Source organism: Manduca sexta, chromosome 23 (assembly GCF_014839805.1).
Source record: "Manduca sexta isolate Smith_Timp_Sample1 chromosome 23, JHU_Msex_v1.0, whole genome shotgun sequence".
Classification (NCBI taxonomy): Eukaryota; Metazoa; Arthropoda; class Insecta; order Lepidoptera; family Sphingidae; genus Manduca; species Manduca sexta.
The window spans coordinates 1,117,137-1,134,922 of record NC_051137.1 but is presented as its reverse complement, the minus strand read 5'-3'; the positions used below and the strand labels follow the sequence as shown (position 1 = coordinate 1,134,922).

Below are 17,786 nucleotides of genomic sequence, written 5' to 3'. Positions count from 1 at the left end.
TGCAAAACAACAATATAGTAACATCGTTTCGTAACCGATAAACACGACAAATTTCCTCGCAAATTCATAAAACACGGAGCTCTACATCCACTCACAACGGCAAATGCTTTAATTATGCTAATTTATATGTATAATATCAAGTCTCTATGTCCGTTTGTTACTTCGCGTAATACGTAGAGACGGCTGAACGGATTTTTTATGTCATTATTGAAAACCAAAATTATACTGACCTAATATACCCTATATCACATATAATAATTAATGTTTTATTCTATATTTTTATCCTAAATGATTTGTTTGATTACTTATTTACTTGTGGATTAGGCCTTAGTCTACCACGCTGACCTACTGCGTATTGGTAGACTTCATACATCCTTAAAATTCCTATAGAGAACTTCTTAGGTACGCATTTTTCCTCGCGACGTTTTCCTTCACCGTTAAAGCAAGCGATAATTCACGAAGAATTCACACATAATATTAAAAAAGTCAGAGGTGTGTGCCCTTGGGATTTGAACCTGCGGACATTCGTCTCGGCATGCCATTAAACACCCAACTAGGTTATCGAAGCTCATTTGCGCAAACCTTAAAATATTAAATAATAATACATTTAAAATAAAACAGACGAAACCGCAAACACAGCTAATACATAACTAATATTAAATGTAATCGAATACTTGAAAAACATTAATTTAGAAAACGATATTGCTCGCTTCGAAATTTAGGATACGATAATAAAACACCACAAACTGGTCCGTCGTTCGAGTTTCTTACGTAAAGTAAGGATGTACCGCATATGTTAATTCGAGATGATGGTTAGTGGTTACTATGATTTACACACTGCTGTGGCTGTGTTTATTTCCAAATTGGTATTTGGATATTTTTAATGAGAGGTTTCCTACCGAATTTCTTGTCCAAATTCTAGAATTGAGTTCGATACATATTTATGTTGGTCACTATTTGTTTTATTTTTGAAGGAAAACATCGCAAGAGTACCTAATCTTACGAATTACAATCAATATAATATATAAATATTATAATGTTGGGTGTGTACATTATTTGTTTGAATCAATTAATATTCCAATTGGAAGTAGTTCTCAGCCTAAATCTATATATTTTGATCGGTAGCTTAATGCTCGCGTCATAGACAGCCCAGCATCTTCCTGAGTCAATGTAGTCGTTACAAGAGAAATCTAGATTCCAAACATGCGACAGCTATTTTCGTGTAGTAGGCGTTTGTTTCCGAAAACCGCATTGGACCATATCAAACATTTCTATAAAATGTTGTTTATCATATAATAGTACAATAATTATAAAATACCTGGTTAGAAAGTAATAACGATTTGTCAGCTGAGATTTGAAATGATTGATTGTTTGAAGTGGTTTGATTTCAGAATAAAGTGCGGTGCTTTGTAAAATTAATATTAATAATACTTCAAACCCCTTTTCATATCTGTATTTAAGTTTAAACCAATGAGTAATCAGTACATGTTATAAAAACCCCACTTCTTAACTGCTTATACCTACAAAACCACAAAAGTACAAACCAGCTTGTCGCATGAATAATTAAAATTCCCCAAACCCACCAAGTACCTGAACATTAACCGCCTAGTTGCCATTGGTATATTAAAAATTTTAATAACTTCACAATAATGTCAATTTAATTCATACGAACTTAATTAGCATTTACCTATTGCGGCTGAGGCAATAAAAATTGTTTAGAAAAAATAAGTAACGACCCATAAACAACGTCTAATCAAGTTTTAAAAAACTTCCTCGTAACATCTTTAATTAAAATAGCGGCGACATTTGGCGTTGCATCTTAGCTTCCAATTATTGCGTTCATAGAATTATAACTCGGTTTGAGTATATTTATTACACGTCACATGACGACACATCTTTTACGTAATATTTTTCTTATATGATACACTCTCTAATCTCTAATATCCTTTTAATACAATATAATGTAATACCGCAAGGCATAATTGAAATTAAGTTAAACAGTTTGATATTGTATTATAGTGTTTGATCTGCCTGAAATATAGCTCATCGTTCGACACGCGACAATTGGAACAGTGTTTTAAGTACCCAGTGACAACGTTTGTCAATATATTCATAGTGCAGTTGAAGTTGTCTTGGCCTATTATAAAGATTAGCTTTTCAAAGTATTTTATATTACATGTAGTGAGTTACGGTTTTTCACCTATAGATGATAAATTTTATGCCTAGATTCACACTTTTGTGTATCTTTTTTAGCTTTACCTAACACATGTAATTTTATATATTTTTTATTACTATTATTTAATATATGACAGCAAACAAAGTGATTTAAAGCATAATAATTACTCTGGCTGCAAAATTCTTTTACTCAGATGTTATAGTTTGGCGACATAAGATGACAAAGCGATACCTAATCCCACGCACATAAACCTACTACCTAGTTTACATATAAACATACTTCACCAACTACAAAGCATAACACCAAAAAACCTTGTCGCAATAATTTACGAAACTCACACAATTTGTGTAAAATACGCTCATGGCGTTATAGCACGTGGCGTACGCAGAGATGCGTGCCGTGGGCGGTAACAAGTGTGTCCACGCTTTAATTTATGTATAGAAGCTTTATGTTGATAACTGTACTAGTTATGGCGGCCGTATCGCACGCTCTTTTGGATTGGATTTTATTTGTGGATGTGTTTAATACCGCGAGTCTTGTGGGTCACTTGATACGTGATCTCTACTGCTTATAAAAATACTAGAAAAATCATTCTTTGTTAACTTTAAAGGGATAGGATGGGAATTGGAATGGAGAAGGGTATTTGGGGCTCCGGAATCTCGCTAAGAAATGCTACACGTGTGGCTTTACCTCGGTTTTATGTAAGATAGAATCTCTTCTATAGAGCCAACTCTACCATTTTTAATCACGTGTTATCTAGTTTGTTCGTTATGACATAATTTACCTCGTGAAAAGTGAATTACTGTTAGCAAATGAATAAAAATTATTTTGTCTGTTACTTTTTAATTTATGTAGATTACAATACATATAAAAATTGTGGAATGTACTGCCAACCCGAACGATCAGGTTCAAAACCAAAGGGCACATACTTCTGATTTTCTAAAAGTTATGTGTGTATTTGTCTCTATGGCGCTCAATGGGGGAGGCCTATGTCGAACAGTAGACGATTCCCGGCTGAAAATGATGATGATGTGTGTATTCTTTGTGAATTATCGCTTACTTTAACGGTGAAGGATAATGCCTCATTAAGGCAAAATTCTTTCACTTCTCCTCGAGTTTGATAGAGATATGAGCCTCCTGACTTGAGCCTCTGTTGGACAACAATCTTCATAGTAATAATTAATGGACAATTAAATAAGATTCTTATCTTAAATGGAACGTACCACAATACTTTAAAATTCTAAATTCTATGTAATCTTGCTATTTTTTGAGTGGGTGCGGTACACATCCTCTTCGTTTAGATGTATAAAAATACTAGTTTGATATAACTGATGTAGCATATCACCATATCCGGACGCTATTGCGATGTCGCCGGCAATTGTACCAGTATTATTATAATTTTATGTTAATTTCAACATTTACTGCTACATATAAATTATAGCGTGCGCGGGCGCAAATCTAAATGCTTTTTTATCTGTAACTGTGTCGCGATGTATCAGCAATGATTTCACAGAATGTGTGATATTTTTTAAGACGGTGTTCTGTTACCGAATTTGTTTTTTTTTCGCTGCTGCCAACGTAAGGTGAAACTCGATTGCGTTTGTAATGTTGGTAATCATTTATTCTGTCTTGTGATTTAACGTAGACAACGGCCATTTTTGTTTTAAAATATAAAAATAATGTCGATATAAAATGGTTGAGGATCGCTGAACATTGGTTTTTATCTACCATTCATTGGCATTCATTCTAAACGTTGGGTTCTGCGGGGTGTTAGACTTTACATACCTATCTTCAAAATTCATATTATAAAGAACCGTCTGCTTATGAATTTAGAACTGTACTCCTTATAATATTAAATAACCAATACAGTGTACCATAACTAATGATGAGAGCTAGACTACTGTTGCTAGTAATTTTAAATGTAGCCATGTAATAGCGTATTATAACTGTCTCTACTATGATATTTTTTTGTTTTTTACGTAAACTAGTTTCGTATTGTATTCTAGCTTTAGAAACCAAAAGATTATCCGATAATCCAAACCAATAATCCACTAAAAATCTTATTATATCTAATAATGTTATATAAACATTTGTTTGCCGAAATCCGCCAGTGACGCAATCACAAGACAATGAAGACCCACAAAATACCGAGCGAAGACAACGAGGCGTACAGCCTCATCTGTCAAAGAGGTTCGTTTTTAAAACGTCTTTAAATATCGAACGGGCGGACTTGTTATTGTTATTTATATTAAGACTGGCCGAATTGCCGGGACCCTTCGCACTTGGCGTTTAAAAAAATAACATTTTCAAATAACTCCTTAAGCTGTTTGAAATAAGAATGAGTTTGGTGTTTTCCATTAAGGACACAGTGTAATTCTGAATATAAGGAATGTGTGGGATTGCGCGTCTCGCGTGTTAGGTACCGCGTTTTTTGTGCGCGTGCAAGTGAGACGGGCGAGACGAGGGTTCTTCGCGAAGTACACTAATGGGGATTATATGGGATTGCTTGCAGCGTTACATATTGCTTTATATTGCATCCGATGCGCCCGTTTTTTGTGAGCCGCTGACCTTCGGTGTACGTTTTGTGCCAGAATAAATTCTCTCAGTTTGTAGAGATTTTTTTAATACCAGCGTCGTTGCGCGGTTTAAGGAGTGCCGACGTGTAGGTTACATTGTTTATGGTAATGTCAATGGGTTTTTTTAAACTTCCGTCCGTATTGTATGATATTTAGATTTAGAATACTTATAAAATTGTGATGTTCTTGCAGGTTTTAAAGTTTAAGGTCGATTAAGTATAAGGCAGGTGGTAAATCTAATTTAAATAAAATACTGATAGATTATCCTTTTTTTTATTATTCTAAAATTGTTTTGATATATATTAAAAACCACCTTTTTGTGTAGTTACCATTCATGTGACTACTAATAATATTAATCGTTAATTTAAAAAATATTTAATGCATCATGTTTCCAAATTTTTATAACATAATTACAACCTGTGCAAACCATTAAATAGCATTAAAAAGTAACTAACTTTAAACAAAACCGCATCAATAGACCCATTGTGTTGCCGCGTACGATTCCCGGTGGCTACTAATACGCACTCAGGGAGGCGATCCGGGGCCTTAAACTAAGTAGGTCTGAACATTTTTGAAATTGGAATAACTTTTTTGAATTGATGTTCTAGAATTATAATTTTTAAATTCAAATATTTCACATAATTATAATGTTTTACGAGACGGATTTCCGGTCACGGGTAGTTTGACCTAGTAGGTAAGTCTTCTGAATTTTAAACGATGTGACATGAAAGCAAAGAATTATTATTTTTTAAAATGCCATATGCAGTCTCCGATAGTATATTTTTATTCAAAAGACCTATTTAATTATTATCAGTACAGATAAGAAAAGATAACAAGTACATTAATTCCCACCTTTGAGCCAGGTTCGAACGAACCGTGAAGAAACAATTTAGCACGCCGGCATAATGACGGCGCCCGTCGTTCGTTTGTCGAAAGTTTGTCGGCTTCTTTGTGTGCTGTCCTTGCAGGTGCTATTGTAGTGCGGAGATAGTAACATTTTGAGGCATTTGTTTATCATTTCATAACTTGACCTGTAGTCTAACATGAGAAATTTCTTTAAAATATTTTACGGATTTTATCGCGGTTTTAATATTATAATTTTCTCCCGACATTTCGAAGACTTTTTTGCAGGCTTCGTGGTTATAGCTGTGATAACAACTTAAAAGGTTTAACTGGTTACGTTTGAAATTATTTCCAGTGTCTAAATTTCATGACTCTAAAGTTTTTCTGTAATCAAAGATGAGACGAGTACGTTGCTTTCCTTGTAAATGGCATATACAGTAAAGGATTCGCATAAATACATTTGATATCTCATATGCTGATAGCAATTATGTTGTATTTTTTATATTCCCCCTTTTCATGAAATGCTTCCATGATATTTCCTGGATTCGTCCTTGTGGTGCAATGTAGCGCATTAGGTCACATTGAGGGTTGGCGATTAATATCTCACATCAAGATAATAATTATTTTGCTATAGTTTGTTTTCCCCCTTTTCACATTTCCTTGATATTCTCCCCTGGATGCGTCCCTGTGGTGGGATGTAGCGCATTAGGTCACATTGAGGGCCGGGCGTCCTTGGCAAGGCGCGGCCCGCCGTTATGTGCCGGCAACCAGTGTACGATTTTGGGAACGGTGCACTGTACGCGAACTTGGAATCTACAATCTAGATTTTGGGGTTTGAATTGGTTAAAAACTGGAGTTATGAAATTAGAATAGGTATAGGAGAGAGATATACCTGTGTATAAATATGTAGAAAAAAGAAAGAGATAGAAAGCGATGGAGAAGTCAGCGTAATTTTATCTTAGACTTGATAAGTATTAATTATAAAATATTCGCATAGTTACGTTTTGACTAATCTGCTCTTAAACTTTTAATCACCGGGGATGTTTTTATCAGCTATTAAAGCAATGCTTAATACTTCTTAACGCTAAAACAAGTTTATAAGTAAATTTTTTGGTAATCGGTGGCAAAGCAATTGTTAAAACATAAGATGAGTTTATAAGTAAGACTGTATAGAACTTTACTCTGGTGCTGCAGGCCTAAAACTAATAAGGTGTTAATTACAATTATTAATATTATTATTACACAGCGATTTTAAATTTTAGAAAAGCTACAAACTATGTTTTTTTTATGTGGGAACGAGAAAGTAACTCCACTGCATCTTATGTTAAGTGGAGTGGAGTCCAATATAATGCCGACTGACGAGAGATGATTATCTCTCGACAGTCGACACAATTATGCCGGCCAGAAACCAGATATACACTGGCTGATCCCGGAGCACGACACACATAAAAACAAAATTAACGAAGACAGTAATATTTTTTTTTACTCTTTGTACCGACCATAGATATGCTTAGTTATACATCTCTACATCTATGAAGCTTTCTTATATTCTTATGTAGCTTTAACATTAAGAAAACTATTCAAAACCATTCTCAGTACGTAAGTTTAAACGCAGTAAACATTTTAACAGGATAACTTTTACGATTGATGGAACTTGTAGGGGAAGAGGTGGGAGGGTGAACAGTACAAATTGCGCGCAGGATCTGTGAGGCAAGCTTTAGAGCTTTCGTTATTGTTTTTAATTAGTTTTGGTAGTATAAAACTGTGTTTGCGTACATAAATTTGGATGATTTTAAAATAAGATCATAAATGATTATATTCAATTAACAACATTCATAAACAAATTTATTTTACATACATTACCTAATATGAGCAATTATTATATTCAATTAAACTGTGGTTATATATAGGTATAATATATAATAATATAAGCCCTGTATTATATACTGACCCACTGGGAACGGGCCTCCTCTACTACTGAGAATGGTTAGGCCTTCACCACTGAATCCACCACGCGGGCCTAGTGCGGATCGATAGACTTTACACACCCTTTAAATTCCTATAGAGAACTTCTCAGATATGTAGGTTGCCTCGCGATGTTTTCCTTCACCGTTAAAGAAAGCGATAATTCGCAAAGAATACACACATAATTTTGGAAAAGTCAGAGATGTGAGCACTTGAGATTTGAACCTACGGCAATCGTCACGGCAGTCCGTTCTACACACACGTAGGTTAACATAGTTATATATAATTTCTTCAAATAGTAAGTCAATTTTAAAAAGTGCAAGACTATTCGCTCGCGTTCTTCTGTACTTAAAACTATTTTCCAAATTGTAGAGTCGAAATAACTATCTAAATAATTGAAATAACATTTTATGGCTTATAATTTTATTTGCTAGTGTTACGATATATATTATATCCACGCGGATTGCGACCACCGTAAACAAAGTATTGAAACCCCCCATAGCGGCCCACGTAAGTTTGTCGCTTTCTGGGATCAGTCAGTACATCCGGTTCCAGCAGGCCGGCATAATCGCGTCGACTGTCGAGGGGTAATCATTTCTCATCAGTCGACACTATTAAACCCCATTCCAATTACCAGCACTTTGCCATGCACGAATAAAAATAACCTTTAATTTAACAACCCATTTTACCCAATTTCGGCACTCATGTAAAACATCTCTCTTTTTTCGACGAGGATTATAAATATGTCTACTGGACACAAGCTCAAACTATATATATTTTTTACGAATCTCCAAATAACCTTTGGAACAATTAACTTGTACCACTTGTTATCTAAACGTGCAATTATGAGTTCATACATCACGTACTAATAATTACGCGTGACCTCAACAAATCAAACTGCCTCGTTTTTTTAACAAACAATTTGCCAGCCCAATGGCCTTTTTAAAAAAATAACCTAAAAAAACACAAAAAATCTAATCTTTGAGTAAGATCTCAAGTAGTCATTTAATGTATTGATAATTTAATGAACAAAGCTTAAGTTGTTATTTAGGAGCTTGTTCTCAGCTCAATTGGCGTTATTTAATAAGCATAGCTCAGCTGTCAAATCCCTTATATTCTGTGCCTTAAGATATCATTTTAGATGGTATTGATATGTGTTTATTAATTAAAGAAATAAAGTAAGAAAGAAATAAGGAAATAAATTTATTTTCCAAAAAGTTACACAACTTATACCAATTAGCAACGATGTCCACAGTAGGTTATGCCTGTATCGTGGACATCAAAAACAAAGTTTAATAGGACAAACCATATACCATCTAAATTGTAGAACATAAATTTGAATAAAATTAAATTGGAAAAAAAACAATAAAATTCTAACACAAATAAATAATAATACAGAAATTTAAATTGATAATTAGAGACGATCTTAAGATGCTGACTTTAATTGCCGCCTTTGACAGCGTTTCAGCTGATATCGCACTTCAGAGCGATCTTTTATTATGGCCTCACATGTAAATAAATTCATAGACTTGAAATGGTAAGTGTTGAGTCTCACAGATTTAGAAATCAAGAAAGCGAAACGATTTATTATTCACAATCACAACTTACAACACAACAAAAATAAATATTAAAACAAATACAAAGAAAACCAAAAAAAGAAATAATAAAACGAAACTTTATATTTCACTAGGCAATGTTCATCGTGACGAAACATACTAAGTATATCGAAGGTGAAGTAAGACTACCAACCCTCTTAGTAATAGAGATGGTGAGTGCAGCAGTGAATCCATAATTGATTTAAAATCAGAAATGAAACTATATTACTACTTAAACACACCCGAAATTCAGTGGTTTTCCTACTTTTCATACTGAAACACACCTGGAATTCGTCTAGTGGTTTCTATCTGTTCATAAACAAAGATGGCGCTTACAATCAGATGAGTAAACAGTCCATCTAATCAATGAGGTATTAAAACAAGAGACCAGCACATCTTGCGTAACAAAAGACAAGTAAAACCACCAGCTAAAACTAGTGCAACATAAAACAAAAACCTAAATAGTCCACGTTGAGTGAAGGGCGGTGCTGCGGAAGCGACCATCGACGCTTTAACTGGGTCAGTGGTGTCCCCCACTTGCCCCCCACCGACGCCCCCTAGCGCCCCCACGCCCCCCGGCCGCATTCGCACTTGTCAGTTTGGTTTTCCTCATTAAACGACAATAGTATCAAGTTGGATGTGACTTGCTATTATTGTCATAGAGGTTTTGAAATTGGGGTAGTGGAGTGAAATTAGAGTTCACGCGGTTGCTAAATAAGTTCACGTTGCTTTTCAAGGTATAGGTAGTGGAGTATCTAGCGGACTAACATTCGCTGAGATGTTTAATTTTAAGTTGTATTATCGAACGAGCCTGTTGTCTTAGCAGGAACAGCAATCCTGTACAAGTTTAATGTTTTTAAAATCAAGAAGTTAGCTTTTTATCGATTGTTTCTTGCATGACTCTCATTTATTAACTTAATATTCAGATTATTCTGTGCCGTGCTCGATTTCTTTTAAATTATTTTGGAAATTCCATAATCTTTCTCATTATCATTAAACTTGGTAAATCAATGGTTTAATTAAACACTGTTTTGTGACTTCCTTGCATACTGCAAGTCATTTGAGAAGCAGAAGGGGAACACTGATTGTATTTTATACTCATTCGTACTGCCTGGCATTGTCCCGGTCTATGTTAGGGTACTGTAACTTGATCTTAACCATCATGATATTCTTGAACGCCTTCTAAAAATCAAGATTAATATTTAAAAAATGTTTAAAGCTGGAGTTAATTTTAAAACTCAATCTTGTTGAGTGAAGTCGCGTTAAAGGCTAGTATATAAAACAATTTGGGGTTGATTGGCGCAGGCTAATGTCGGAACAACACCTGTCGCTTGCAGCGCCGCTTGACAGTTCAGCGTTTTGGCGAAATGTAGTGACGGCACGCGGTCGATGTCGAGGTTTGACTGCTGGAATTGTTTACTAGTGGAATGGAATACTGAAATATTTGTATGAACATGAATACTTTAGAGGAGGTGAATGAATATGTGAAGATATGAATGAAAAGAAAGTGAATTTGGACAAATAACTATGGATAGAGAAAGAAATTGATCTACCTCAAATCTTACTTTCGACTCTTATCAATATTATGAATGGGAAAATGTTTGGATGTTTGTGAGAAGTAAACGTAGAAACAGCTAAAAGGATTTATCTGAAATTTGGCAGATGGATGTCCTGGATTCACACATAGGCTACTTTTTATCCCTGTAATTTGGTCCTAGGGAAACGGATATTTAAAGAGTTAAAGTCGCGAGCAGCACCTAGTTAACCAGTATTAGATTAAGATAATATAACTACAGGCAATACAAAGAATAATGTATCGACACAGTAAACCAAAGACAAAAAGCTTGTGTGGCCAATTAACATTTGGAGATATGAAGACAAATCAAGGGGCGTGATCGTCTGGCGCTGGAGCTATATACAGATTGAACTTGTAATTGAACGCGACCAATGCTGTTAATTAGACAAAAAAAAAACGGGTCAGTTCTATTTAGAATTCCGTGGTATGAGCCGTTAGATCTTCATGTGATTTCGGATTCGGGGAATTGTTTTTGTTTGAGGAATTTCATTGATCTTATGAATATTATTTGGAAAGATTGCATTGAGCTCTTGCAATGCAGTATTAGAAACTATCCCTGAGCTACTGTATGCAGGTTATAAACTGAGCTCAGGGAACTATTATAACAGCATAGTATTCAATACACCTCTGATTATCTCATTGGCCACACAGGAGTAAGGTAAAAATAAAACGAAATTATTCGAGATTTCCTTAACCTGCGAAAACAATCAAGTTTCTATATGCCAAAATCCATTTGCTTCTATTAAAAATAATCATATAATATACAGTTGTCATAACCCAAATAGTTTATACATCAGACATTAAAAATGCACACTTCCTTATATTTAATTTTAGCCTACATCAAAAGATGCAACAACTTCTCCAAGGTTGCAAAAATTAAAAATTCTTACTGTGAGGTCAAATCATTACATAAAGAAATCATTTTTTTATTAAATCTTGATACCACAAACGTGTAACACGAGATCGCGCTCACGTCACCGCGCAAAAACACTTAACCTACAAGTTTAGACAATCGGAAGAAACAAGTACTCATGACTCAGCATTGCATAAGTTTTGTCAAGGTTATATTTATATATTTCATCAGTTGTTGGGAGAAAAGTACTCTCTTCTTCTTCTCTTACCTACCTGTTAGGCACATCAGCATGTATGTTTTGTCGTCTACCTTTCTTCATTACATCATTTTCATCTGGAGGTACTAGAATCCTTTTAAAACTGACATGGTTCGAGGATGTAAATTCCGGCGTATATATCACTACGATCCAAAGGTTCAGACTACAATGTACTCCAAACTGGAACATAACATTGCTTGCGCATTGATTATTGGCAGAAACAAATAGAGCGGTGATATTGACCTAGATTTAATTTATCGTCTCGTTGGTCTAGTTGCAGAGTAAATAAGCTATGGATGATGAGGTTCTGAGTTTTATACACTTGGAAAAATTGGTGTGGATTTCTTCAAGTTGGGTGCATATTTTATGTGCCGACTCCGTAGTGGAGGGCAATAAAGCGTGGAAGGAAAAGTGATCGAGAAAGACTTATTTACACGAATGATACTTTTTCTTAAAGCTTTATAAAAAGGTAAAAATTACAAACTATCGACATAATCCCGCAATCCCTATGAGCGAAATCATAACGCTCATTTCAGTAATGGCGTGTCAGGCAATGCATGCGAATGTAGAACCCACGGGACCCAGCCAGGACGCGCGGGGGAACGCGACGGTGGGAGGGGCAGGGCTCGTGCCCTTCAACGGCGGGTCACCTTGCGCAGGTACATGCGCGTGCGCCTATTGTCCGCGCAACCCGACACCAAAACAAAACATTATCGCTGAAGTTCAAACTTTAATTAAATGTATTAAGGTTGCTTTTGGATTGGATATTTTTGATGTTACTCTAACGACTTCCAATTTCGAGTTTGAATTTTAAAAAACCAATTGCATTTTATAGGTGAGCATGACAGGATAATATAGGGAGGAAGAGTTTTGGGTTTACTTGTGTTTTTTGCTTGGGTTTTTTTTTCTTTTGGCAAGGTGCTTCGTGCGAGCTGTTGGGTATTGTTTTTGCAATAGATGTATTAGATGTAATATGTGTTGTTTTTTTGGTATTGTTACTGGCCATTTTCGTTTTATCCTGGCTTGATATATATGCGACACTACAAATATACGCTTCGATCCATCGAATAATGCAATCTTACTGAATTTATTTTCTAATATCGGTTAATCCTTGAAAGAAACATTTCGATAAGTTTTGCATTGTGTAGCTTCTTTAACATCCTATCAATATATGAATGTTGTAGTTTTTGATAGGGAAAAAGTAATAACCTTGCATGCAAAAACTGTTGCGTTGTATTTTTTAAACGAATTCAACAGTAGGTAGTTACTCAAGTCGTATTCTTTTTAAGTTTGTGGCACAATCATTGGTAAAACAATGTAAACCATAGAATTATTATCTATCCTCAGGATAATAGCAGGCGAGTTCAGGTTATTTTGCATTTTTTTATGGGTTTGCAAGGCGTTATCACCATGAACCACCTGTCTGTCTCCCAAGAGAGAACAATTTAAAATAGCGTAAATTGTCTATGCAAAAACAAAATGTAAACCTGCCATTTTGAAATTAAATCGGGTTCTAGATCTTATCTGTCCAATGTTACTAAATCATGCACTTTTTTAGTAATATGACGTGCCGTTTAATATCAGTTTTTGAACCATTTCGACGACACTTTAGTGGGGAAGTAGAAGAATTCAAATAGTAATCTAGACCTCCGTGATACTAGGATTTCTTTACTAACAATCTAAGAGCCCCGAGGACAAGTAAATTCGCCCCGTCAAGTACAGTAATTGCAGATGTCGGCTAATTCCAAATGCTTTGTTTTTGTTATATTTTTTCAAACATACCGAACGCACATCGATACGTATAATTGCCGATGTAATAAACTTAGACGTTTATGTTTTGGTGTAATTACGATTGGCTGTACGTTTTTTCGCCTTTGTTTTTGTTAAATTTTATCTGTAAACAATAATTGAGATTTTAAAACAAAAAGTGTAAACGTTTGTGCCACGTCATTGGTTTAGTGGTGGATATAAATACATATATACACATATGTGTGTATATATATAACAGTTCTTGGATTCGATTTTTAGAGCGGGAAAAATATGTTAGTAACACGTAAATCGGGTCTGGAATTAATATTGTCATAATATAATACAAATAGATCACAATTGATGCAGAATTTAGAAATCCATACGACCATATCAAAGTTACACTACACCCGATGCGTAAGCGGAGTGGAGATGTTCTGGGTAAGAGATGATTAGCCCTCTCCAGTCTAACAATTATGCCGGCCTGTTTCAAGCGATATATACAGGCTGATCTCTGAATGCGACATACTTACGTCGACTACTATTGCGGGTATTAACACCTTGTGTACGGTGGTCACTATCTGGCCTGATACAATTAGCTTACCACAACCTAAAGGTTATATTATGTTTCTCATGTACTATATATGACTGCCTCAGTGGCGTAGTTGTACTGCATGCACGGTATGGCAGCGCTTTGAGGTCTGAGGTTCGGTTCCTTGGTCGGGCAAAGAGATATTTGGGTCTTTCTGATCAGTATCAGCCCAGAGTCTGGAATTTGTGCCCGATATGGCAACAGGCTATCACATCAAGGGACGGGATACATTTAGCGAAAAATGGATGCGCTGGTTGCGCCATTGCATATCCCTTTCGGGATAAATGCGTGACGTCTGTGTGTATATTTTATACACAGTTTTATAGTGAAACTATAATTATCACTGAGTATCCAATACCTATATCTAAACTTACACTTGAATAAGGACCAATTCGCCATTTCACAATACCAGAATCCTTCGACGGTGAAATTCCAATTGCAGTTCGCGATCTACTGTTTTTTATAGGTTACATGTATGTCTAATGAAGCGAAGTTAGTCTTGTTTTTACATTAACTCAGTCGAGTGTAACTAAAATCGGTGAATATCAAGGGGTCTATTTATATGTTACTCAATTCTGCGCTAGTCGATTTCAAAATAATGGCGAAATTGTCTGTGGTTTATGCAAGATGCATAGGATAGAAATCCGCTCGGCAAATGATGGATGGATCAAGTAAGACTCTGTTGACCCCTACGAAGTAACATAATATATGGATTATTTAGTCTTTTAACTATTTTTAACCCTTATATGCAGTTCAGCTTTTACGACCAAAGAAAAGAATTTACAGTCGGTATTAGGTACTGAAATATGAACCTAAAAGACTATTTATTAATTCAATATTCTTTGTATTTTCCGAATTTGCACCTGTCTCATTAAAACAATGTTCCCGGGAATGAGATGACGTGTGTCGTGCGCTCTTTCCTGCTGGACACATTTTTATAAAGCTTTATTCGTGGAAAAGCTCATTGACTCATACGTATTGCTCATGCGAGTCATGCTAGCTCGTTTATTTGGAGTAATTACAGCTATATTATTGTACGAGGTAAATTTTATGAGTTTAATATGAAGGATACGTATTATTAAGTATTATTATATATAGAGAGTAGTGTTGGATCCAACATTTGCCAAACTCGTTGTGCTGAATCCGACACTGTCAAACGCTAAACCAATCTTAAGGGTCATTGTTATACTTCAAAAGAAAAGACGTTACGGCGAACCCGCACTGGTCCAGCAAAGTCGACATGCTATAGCCAAATAATTATAAGGGATTGGTTAAAACGTTAATCATAACGTGCTATCTAAGGAACGCTTAGATCTAAAAATATTTTAGTATCAAAATGACCCATTAATCAACCCATAAAAAGGAAAGGCTGACAGAAAAAAACAATTATATTTAATTAAGTGGTTCATTCGAACAGGCAAAGGTACAAAGCCGTACTGCCATTTATATAATTAAGTCTATTTTTAGTACATATGTGACAGTTCGTGCAGTTATGTTGGCCACACTGCCGGTTCGCACAATGACACCTGTCATGCACATGACATCGCGCGGTTTCCGAACGAAGCGTTGTTTGTATTTCGAACTTTTTATTTATTTTTCTTTTTAAATGTCTGATGAGGTAGACATAACGAACCTCCTTTCAATGTTTTATTTTAACAAAAAAAAAAAACAATTAAAGCAGGATTGTTTGTTTCACAGGAATCGTCGCCTACATTGACACTTATATCGTCAAAGGTAAGTCGAGTATCAGAATTGGTATTTGAGAGCATACTCATCCCTCATGATCATTGCTTAGCCAGTGAAACAAATAATATCCTGCGTATTTTTGTTTTTTGATGTTTTTTTTGGGGTAAGATGGTGCATGGTATACCGTAGACGCGATGCGATCATGTTCATTGGCATGTATGTTGTGCGGTGTTTATCAATGTTATTAGCTTGAGCGAAGTCGGCGGATTGAGGTCTGTATTTTTGTATTACAGGGCAGTATTACAGCGGTAATTTATGGTAGGTGATATAAAAATGGTTAGAAGACAAATTGTAATTGAACTTATGAAAAATTATTTCTTGACATTATTTTTAAACAGAAATAGAAAATAATATTATGAGACTTGCAAAAAATTTTATACAAAAAAAGAAACAATATATTGACTAAAATAACAAATAATTAATTGTGACCTAATCCTTAAAGCGATTTATTGTTTATATGTCGTTAAAAAGAAATCTAAATTCGAACAAATATCACTAACAAGTATTATTTTAACGACCAATATAGAAAGAATAGCAAACCTGTAAATTATGAATATTATACAACTAGCTTTTGCCCGCGGCTCCGCCCGCGTTATAAAGTTTTTCAGGCTAAAGTTTTCCGTTATAAAAGTAGTAGTTTCCCGGGAGCCTATGTTCTTCCCAGGGTCTCAAACTGTCTCCATACCAAATTTCATCTTAATACGTTGGGTAGTTTTTGAGTTTACCACGTTCAGGCAGACAGATGCAGCGGGGGACTTTTGTTTTATAATATTTTTTAGAACTTTTAAGAGGAACAATCCCGTCATACATCATTGTTGCATAACTTTAACCGTTTACGCAGCGCACGCAACGGAAGTTCTCAAAACTAATAATTTTTCCTCGATTTGCAACATGTTTCATTACTGTTCCGCTCCTATTGGTCATAGCGTGATGATATATAGCCTATAGCACTCCAGGAACAAAGGGCTATCCAACACAAAAAGATTTTTTCAGTTCAAACCGGTAGTTCCTGAGATTAGCCATTACTGCTTCGCTCCTATTGGTCATAGCGTGATGATATATAGCCTATAGCACTCCACAAATAAAGGGCTATCCAACACAAAACGAATTTTTCAGTTGAAACCGGTAGTTCCTGAGATTAGACATTACTGCTCCGCTCCTATTGGTCATAGCGTGATGATATATCACTTTGAGCACTCCACAAACAAAGGACTATTCAACACAAAAATATTTTTCAGTTCGAATCGGTAGTTCCTGAGATTAGATATTACTGCTCCGCTCCTATTGGGTATAGCGTGATGATATATAGCCTATAGCACTCCACGAACAAAGGGCTATCCAACGCAAAAATAATTTTTCAGTTTGGACCGGTAGTTCCTGAGATTAGCCATTACTGCCCCGCTCCTATTGGGTATAGCGTGATGATATATAGTCTATAGCACTCCACGAACAAAGGGCTATCCAACGTAAAAAGAATTTTTCAGTTTTGACCGATAGTTCCTGAGATTAGCCATTACTGCCCCGCTCCTATTGGGTATAGCGTGATGATATATAGCCTATAGCACTCCACGAACAAAGGGCTATCCAACGCAAAAATAATTTTTCAGTTTGGACCGGTAGTTCCTGAGATTAGCCATTACTGCCCCGCTCCTATTGGGTATAGCGTGATGATATATAGCCTATAGCACTCCACGAACAAAGGGCTATCCAACGCAAAAAGAATTTTTCAGTTTGGACCGGTAGTTCCTGAGATTAGCGCGTTCAAACAAACAAACAAACAAACAAACAAACAAACAAACAAACAAACAAACAAACAAACAAACTCTTCAGCTTTATATAATAGTATAGATAGCAAGAATGAA

At 35.4% G+C, this 17,786-nt stretch overlaps 1 protein-coding gene across 6 annotated transcripts in view; it reads left to right on the top strand.

Moving 5' to 3' along the window:
- LOC115443413 (voltage-dependent L-type calcium channel subunit beta-2) overlaps nucleotides 1-17,786 on the top strand; it is a 186,368-nt gene that overhangs the window by 103,446 nt on the left and 65,136 nt on the right. For 5 of the 6 annotated variants that reach the window (XM_037441689.1, XM_037441687.1, XM_037441686.1 and 2 more), the window contains exon 3: nucleotides 15,877-15,912. The exons of the other annotated variant lie outside the window; for it this stretch is intronic. In XM_037441689.1, coding sequence (XP_037297586.1) covers nucleotides 15,877-15,912 — 36 coding nt within the window. The remainder of the gene's footprint in view (nucleotides 1-15,876; nucleotides 15,913-17,786) is intronic. 6 annotated transcript variants of the gene reach the window in all.